Genomic DNA, 8,518 nt, shown 5'->3' on the forward strand with positions numbered 1-8,518 from the left:
AAACTTAAAAATTAGAAAAAATTTCAAACATTATTGCTTTGACAACAGAAAAGGAGAAAGAAAAATATATCAATTAATACTTGGACCCCAAATCTCCTTGAGGTCTCTAACAAAATCATGATAATTTTGAGACTTGATAATCGTTAAGACATTGGCCTGAAACGCACGCTGCACGATCTTCACAAACCTATTTTTCACTCCTCACGACATTACCAAAAAAAAAAAAAAAGGGAAAAAGCTTGAAGCTTAAGAGACATCAATAAAAGTTGGAATATAACATGGAGTGGATATTTCTGTTAAGGAATTTTGGGTCCAATATTGTCTTTTCCTTTTGCAAAGTTTTGTAACAAAAAAAAAAAAAGAATAGATAAAGTTGATATCTTAGCCCTTATGAAGTGACCAGCTACAAACGAATAGTACAAAAGAACTTGATTGGTCTAATTAATTTTTTTTGTCATAACAGCAAAACAAAATAAGTAATTTCCTTAGAAAACTTCTAGGTGGTAGATTTCCGTTATTCTTCAAAAAAAAAAAAATGAAAAAGTTCCAACACCATAATCACAAATATCTCCATACATATTGTTTTATTCTCAGATCTTTACTCCAAAAATGTACCATAATGTTTCAAAAATGAACAAGGCAAGGTGTATAGTCAACAAATAAATATGTACCTACATTTCCTCTTATGATTGTTATTATTTTTTTTATTCTAAATCTTTGAAGATCATTGTATATCTCAAATGCTGCGATTTCCAAAAACTTGATGAGTTTAAATGTTTTGTCGATTCCCAGATTTCCATAACCAGGAGACAGATAATGATTAGCAAGGATGAAGTTAGAGAACATGAATTATCCTCACTCGAGTGAACTGTTCTTCAGCTTCCTAACCCTGCATATATTTTGCATACATTGCTGCACTTGGATGGATGTAAAAGTCATCAAGATCGAAACTCCTTATCTTTCAATTTTTCAGGTATCATGGTGCAGGTATGGAAACGATGATGAAAGCTTTGAAATCTAGATATAGGTGGAGGCCGCAGCCTCACATATATGCAATGGGCTAGTGAAGATTTCCTGGAAACTGTTATTCTGCCAAGCTCGATGATTTTTGGGTAGCTGGAATTGGAGTTAGTTAAGAGGTGGTTTGGATTGTAAATTATCAAGTGTTGTTGAAGAAAAAATTACTATAACATTTTTAGCATATAATATATACAAGGTAAAAAGATAATTAAAAAATATATAAAAGAAATATTCACGAAAAAACGTAAACTTTTTTCAAGAAATAGCTATCCGAATAGGACCTAAGCTTTCAAAACTGTTCTCCAAGGTGACTCGTCTTCGACTTACCATTGACATAGTTGAGGTAATTTCTTTCTTTACTGGGATCAATACTACAGATTCTCAGCAATATGCATCTTCTTAAGTTACAAAATATTGCAGACAAACATGGCATTTTTTCTTTTACTTAAAAAAAAAGTACATCAGTCACATAATTTCGATTTCCTAGAGCTACACACTAGACTAAATATACCTCCTAGACATAATGCTTAGGACTGCCATCAATACCTTCCTTTTTTTAACCCTTTAATCATTTCTCGCACCCTTTTCACTTTTAATTATATATAATCAAATCCCAAAGCCATTCTCCACTTTGGTTATATTTTATTTTTTTAACAATGAAATTTTGCTTCAGTAATACACATTATTCTTGCTACCGATCTCCTTGACGGTACCCAATAATTCATTTTCTCATACAAGTTTGGCTTGGAACTACGATGCTCTTGAAATGATAGGGACATTGCCTTTATGTCTCATGTGTCGTCTTAGACATGTTTATCCCACCCATGTGTGTTTATTTCTTCAGCTGATGAGTGTCCATCTTCACACACTCACTTTTTAATTCACCACAACAATGAAACAGCTTTTAAAAAAAAACCACCAAAATATGTACACTAATACACGCACGTACACCGCTCAATCTTTGCACGCTCAAGTTTGTACTCCTCATGAGATCACAACACAACACCACCAATCAAATTGACTAAGCCAGCATCTCAAGGTATTTCAAGGGGAATTTTCTGTCTTAGTGTTCTTAATAGTGCAGATGAATTTCCCTTGCAAGCTTAAATTAAAAATCAATTTTCACATTAAAACATGCATTGTCAATCCATCGATCACTAGCGGAATGAATCAAGCTTCAGGGACAGAAATAATTGCTCTCTTCATAGGATTCTCACGTGATAATCACAAGCTTCCGTCGAGAAGTTTGCTCTTTTGGTACTCTTTTGGCCTTGTATCATATGGACCCGGCAGTCTATTCATGTTTTTAAAAGGAATAATTTCAGAAATCGCCTTGAGGTTTCTCTCAACTTGAAATTTTCAAAATCTTACATAACACATCATATGGACCCGGCAGTCTTTTGGCGATTTCTAGATATTTTTTCATGAGATCGTTTTTAGATTAATCTTTTTAATATAATGAATGAGTATAATGTTTTGTTATGAGCGTGCTTTATATGCAAACCACATGCATGAAAAAGATTAATTTTATTTTGAATATAACTTACATAACATCATGTGTTAAAAATTTTTTTTTTTAGAACTGATCATTTTAGAAAAAGAGTCTTGAAATGTATTATTCTAGAGCTTTTACAGTGTGATAATAGCGTCTAAATATATTAATTATGATTTTTATAGTATAATAAACACCATCTTAGATTTAGATGAGGGGACTTTGTTTTTTTTTTTTTTTTTTTTTTTGAGCAAAGAGAATTAGGTGTCAGGCTTAAAAATCCAAAAACTACTTAACTGATTTTTACTACTTTTTTCCATCCCCTGATCTAGCAAAAATGGGCCCTTAATCACATTTTTAATGTGAAAAAATGTACTAGTATTACTACTTAAGAAAATTCAACTAATGTCCAAATCTAAGAAAAAAAATAATACGGGTTTGTTTGGCTTTCTCAAATCTGTCTTGTAGAAAACCCTATGGCTTTCTCATATTGTTAAACATTGTCTATATTATGAAACAAAAGTTTGATTAAATTCAATTTTATCATTCTTTTGATACCCTACTACTGCCTGAATATGAAAAAATATGAACCAATCTGGAATGGCAATTTGATTAGTTTTTTATTAGATATGTTAGTTTTAAAAAGTTTTTTGAGCTTTTCAGTTAAAAAGTTATTTAGATTGCAAGGTAATGTTGCCAATTTATAGCCTTTAATCACACATATGGTCTTGTCAATCTAATAAGGGATGTAGGTAAGATTTTAAAAATTTTAAAGATGCTTAGTGATATTACGATAAAACCCAGAGAAGGTTTCCAAATTATTCCTTTTTAAAAGGCATTGCATTATTAGTAGGGCAAGTTTCCTCACATTGGACCCTTGAGAAACTCTAGACTTTTCACTAACAAAAAGAAAGACATGAAATCATTGCTAGCAACGAGCAAACAAATCATCATCTGTTACAAATTCTAGATAAATATATCTAGTGAGTATGAAGCTTGTTTATGTCCAAAAAACAAAATCACACCAAAATATGTGTTTGATATTGACAGTCAGATATAAGATTAAGAACCTATTTGAATTGTAATTTTTTAAAATGTTTGTAGAAAAATACACTAGTGTATTTTTTTTAAAGATGTGATATATGTGAAATAAAAAAGTTATTTAGTATTCTCACAGAAATCCTCAAAAAAATTCTACAAAAAATACAATCCAAACAAGACCTAATTCTTCTTTTTTAATAAATCATCTAGCCATCAATTTATAGTGCTTCATGGGAAAAATTAACATATTTTAATTGAAAAAAAAAACAATTTTTTGCAGGTACAATACCATGAGATGTTTTCTACTACAAAATTTACTTTTCCTCAAAAATGCGAACAAATTAAAGTGTTTCGAAAGGAAATTTAAGAAACCCTTGTAACTAATTTAGTAGCAGGTAATTAACCTGCGTCCATGAGCATGAAAAATTTAGAGTGTACACTAGATTGGAATTTGATTTCATGTGACCGTCATCCTATAATTCATGTTTCCCCAGTCTCAGTTAACTTGTGGTTTCGTTTTTCTGCAGAATGGTTTCACAATTTGAAATCCTAAAATGCCTCTGTTTAGCTAAAATAATGATTTCAACGTTTTAGAAAGTATATAGAAAAGTAAGGAGAAGAACAAGGCCTTTGTTTCTTACTAAAAAGTTGTCTAAGTACCACATATATGACAGTTAATCAAAGGACATTGCGCAATATATATATTACTATATTATTGTCTGATGCCAGGCCTTGTTCGAGCAGCAATTTGAAAAATTGCTGCGTTTTTCGTAATCATATTTTTTAATTATTTTTTTATCTCATATATATCAAATAAAACTATTATGATTATCCAGAATAACCTAAAGCATTCAATTAAAACAAATGCTAACGAACTGGGTGCAACAGTTCCTCCTCGATGTATAGATCATCTTTGATTCTTTTCTTATCTCACAAGTATATGCCGTGATTTGTACTCTGTGAGCTGGCAGCTAAAGTGGTGACAGGTTCTAAATTGTTAATGGAAAGGTAGTACACAAGCAGAATAGTGGCATTGTGCTTTGAACGGCCGCCAGCAAATGATTCATCTACCATCCTTCCCTTTTTGAAAATGTTCTCATTAATAAATTGTTTTAGCTTTTCTTGATTAGCCAAAACAGGTGAAAATTGCTAACTATTTGTATTTGAATTGGTAATTGAGGCAATTTACAGTGTCGATCAACATCTATTTTTCGAAGAGTAATTTGATACTATAAGACGATGAGGGTTTAGGTATAGTTATTAGAATTGGCCACGAACACTATATATGTCTATCATTATGACATCACGTAACATAATTCTGACAAAAAAAAAATTTGTATAGATTATTGTGAATAGTACTTACATATTAAATCCCTGCTATAAAATTGTACAAGTTATTTCTTATGAATTATAATTCCTTTAAAACTCTGTACGCCATTCCAGAATTACACGCATAAATTCGAAAATACCTAGAATTATATGCTTAGCATGTTTAAGTATGGACTGAGGACCAAATGACTTGAGCTTTTAAATCAAAGTTTCTTCCAACCTATGTTTTAAGCCTCATTAATGGACTCGTCCAATTTTAATTCTATCAAATACTTTGGATAGACTTGATTACATGTCATTTAGTTAGCCCTGATGAAGTTTTGATAGCAAAGTTATGGCCGACATTCAAGATGCTTTGCAAAACAATGCCTCGAGGATGGAGTTAACAATGACACACTGAGGAAGCGTCGGTCAACTTGATTATGACATATAAATCTTAGGTTCTGTTTGATAAGCCAATTTAGCACTTAAATTTAATAGAATTAAATGTTAATATATTTAGATCATTTGATAACCAAAAATTGAATATCTGAATTAATTAAATGGCACTGATTTTTTTTTATGCAAAACTTGTTTCCAAAATTAAGTGATAAGTTATTTACTTATCACTGAATGTGAAATGTACTCAAATGTATTAGATTCAATACTTAATAATTCAATAACTTAATAGATTCAAACTTCAAATTTTAAATTTCAGACTTTAGTTTTTAGATTTCAGTTTTATCAAATGCATCTTTACTTTATGAATCCAGCCAGGGATAATCCTAACTAATCATTTCTAAAATATTACCCCGATAATATGGTAAAAACTAAAAAACTTTGAAAGAGCCCCTTTAGGCACATGTTTGTTAGATGAGGGAAAGAATCTTAGGTGATGTACCCCTATAAATTTGATTAGTACAGATAATGTCGTTCCAGAGTAACAAAATGAACGCATTTGGCTACTTCTGGCTTGTAATTTTGGCTACTCTAGGAGCCATAAATTCTTCTCCTGCTGATTTGCAGCTGAATTTCTATGCCAAAACATGTCCCAAAGCTGAAGAGATTGTACAAGATTATGTCCATGAGCATATTCCAAATGCTCCATCTCTTGCAGCAACGTTGATAAGAATGCATTTCCATGACTGCTTTGTCAGAGTAAGTGTCAAAAAAAATCCCTACTCTGTTGCAAATTTGCATATTTGTACTCATGTTTATGAATGTTTTCTTGCTTCTAAAGGGCTGTGATGCATCGATTCTTCTGAATTCCACATCAAGTTCTGGAAATCAGACTGAGAAAGTTGCTGTTCCCAACCAAACTGTACGAGGCTTCGACTTCATTGACAGAGTGAAGAGCCTATTAGAAGCTGAATGTCCTGGAGTAGTTTCTTGTGCAGATATCATTGCGTTGGTTGCAAGAGATTCCATTGTAGTTACAGTAAGTTCGTGATTTCAACAACTAAGTTAAATCAACTCAGACATCTTAAAATGTTCGGGATCACTTAATCTTGATCCTGGCATAACAGGGAGGTCCTTATTGGAGGGTACCAACTGGCCGAAGGGATGGGCTAATATCAAATGCCTCTGAGGCCTTAGCAAACATTCCAGCTCCAACTTCTAATTTCTCTTCTCTTCAAACAAATTTTAGTAATAAAGGTCTAGATCTAAAAGATCTAGTCTTGTTATCAGGTAAGACATTATTCAACACTTTAGCAAGGTTCCTTTCCTATATCAGCACTTCAGCAATTACTACCATACTATTTTCGGTTCATTGATGACATACATTGGTGCATTTTAGACATTTGTTATCATCGTCTTTTGTAGGAGCTCATACGATTGGAATCGCCCATTGTTCTGCATTTTCGAGCCGTCTGTACAATTTCTCCGGAATTCTTGGCAATCAAGATCCATCTCTAGACAGTGAATATGCAGCAAATCTGAAAGCAAAGAAATGCAAAACCATCAACGATACAACAACAATAGTTGAAATGGATCCAGGAAGTTTCAGGACATTTGATCTAAGCTACTATAGACATCTACTCAAGAGAAGAGGCCTATTTCAATCTGATGCAGCCTTGACAACAAGTTCCACTACACTCTCATATATTAATGAACTTCTTCAGGGTTCCAGGCAGGATTTTTATAAGGAATTTGCTTTGTCTATGGAGAAAATGGGAAGGATTGATGTAAAGACAGGATCGTCCGGTGAAATCAGGAAACATTGTGCATTTGTTAATAGTTAGAATTTTTGCTGTTATTTTAAGCCTTCATAATTGTATTATGTTGTTAATGTACGTGATATTTGTGTTTTATGAATGTGGAAATTATATGTTTGTGGTAATTACTAGTTTATTTTCTATAACATAGTCATTGTCAAACTGTTTTGACAAGTAGGACATGCTTTTTTTTTTTTTTTTTTTAAAGTAGGACATGCACATTTGAGAAGCTACAGTTTTTGTTTAAAAAAAACAAAACAAAACAAAACAACGCCATTCCATTTGGAACTATATTTGCCGATTGGAAAAGTAATTTCACAAAAAGAAAAAAAATTGTCTGAGTTTTCCTTGTTTAAAAGTTTATGCACAACCTAATTTCATCACCAAAAAAAACTAAATTGTTTAAAAATTTTCACAAACCCTAGTTTCACCATGGAAAGGCTTTTTTGTGTTTAATTGTCTTTCCTATTTGCTCCATATCTAACATATTTGGTCTTCAAAATTGAAGCACAAAAAAACCTGTTCATTATTCTTTAACACGTCCATGGTGAAATTGGGTTCTGTGAAAACGTATAAACCTAACCAAAATTAATTAGTTGTAATTTTTCCATTGTGAAATTGGGTAATGCGGAGAAAAATCTACTAAATAATTATTAAACCTTTCATGGTGAGATCAAATTGAGCTCAAAATTTATACTGAAAAATCTAGAATTTTTAGATTTTTAAATTAAGAATAAAATGTGCTAGAGGTCACCAAATTAGTTTAAAGTCCCACTTATCCATTGAACTATTTTGAGATAGAGAGAGTGTAATGAAATATCAAAATTGTTGTTGTTAAAGTGGTGTGCCAGTGGAGGTGACCATGACTTCTATTTTGTTTTACTAGTGAGTAATCCAGAATGAGCAAAATGAACAGTTTTAAGAGTTTAATGGGTTAATTAAATCGAAAAATAATTTAATAGGCTATACGAAATTTTTGAGTGACTTTTGATGCACTTTACCCTATGTTCTTTTGTTATGAGATCGCCTGAAGACTTGAAGCCGGTTCTTTAGCATTATGTTGTTCTTTAAATTCAATAAAAGATTCTCTAGTATGCACGGTGAACTAGATATGGCAATCCAACAGCTTTGTCCCCTTTCCCCGTCTCGATTTTTAGTTATCTTGCAATTACTTATCAATATCTTCATTTGCTTGAGTGCCTTATCGGTTGATTCTTACTTGAAATTTCATGTTTTCCTAAATTTGATGCAGTGGTCTTACCAACTCAAACACACTGATTTGACAAAGCCATAGGAGCAGGACACTAATCAAGGTCTTAATCCAGTGAACTTTTCCTGCTCGATTGCACTTAAATAAGAGCACTGAATTTTGGTTTTTCACGGATGGCTAAGTTGGTGTACTGATGAACCTTTTTTTTTTTTTTTTTGAAAATTGAGAAAC

The 8,518-nt window shown here is 32.0% G+C and overlaps 1 protein-coding gene across 1 annotated transcript; it reads left to right on the forward strand.

Moving 5' to 3' along the window:
• The first annotated feature begins 5,773 nt into the window (after positions 1-5,773).
• LOC113770198 (peroxidase 3-like) lies at positions 5,774-7,202 on the forward strand. The gene is made up of 4 exons (XM_027314593.1): positions 5,774-6,019; positions 6,102-6,299; positions 6,388-6,550; positions 6,686-7,202. Exons 1-4 carry the CDS (start codon positions 5,789-5,791, stop codon positions 7,102-7,104), a joined length of 1,011 nt encoding a protein of 336 aa, XP_027170394.1. The 5' UTR covers positions 5,774-5,788; the 3' UTR covers positions 7,105-7,202.
• The last annotated feature ends 1,316 nt before the right edge of the window (positions 7,203-8,518 follow it).

This window comes from Coffea eugenioides, chromosome 5 (assembly GCF_003713205.1).
Source record: "Coffea eugenioides isolate CCC68of chromosome 5, Ceug_1.0, whole genome shotgun sequence".
NCBI classification, from domain to species: domain Eukaryota; kingdom Viridiplantae; phylum Streptophyta; class Magnoliopsida; order Gentianales; family Rubiaceae; genus Coffea; species Coffea eugenioides.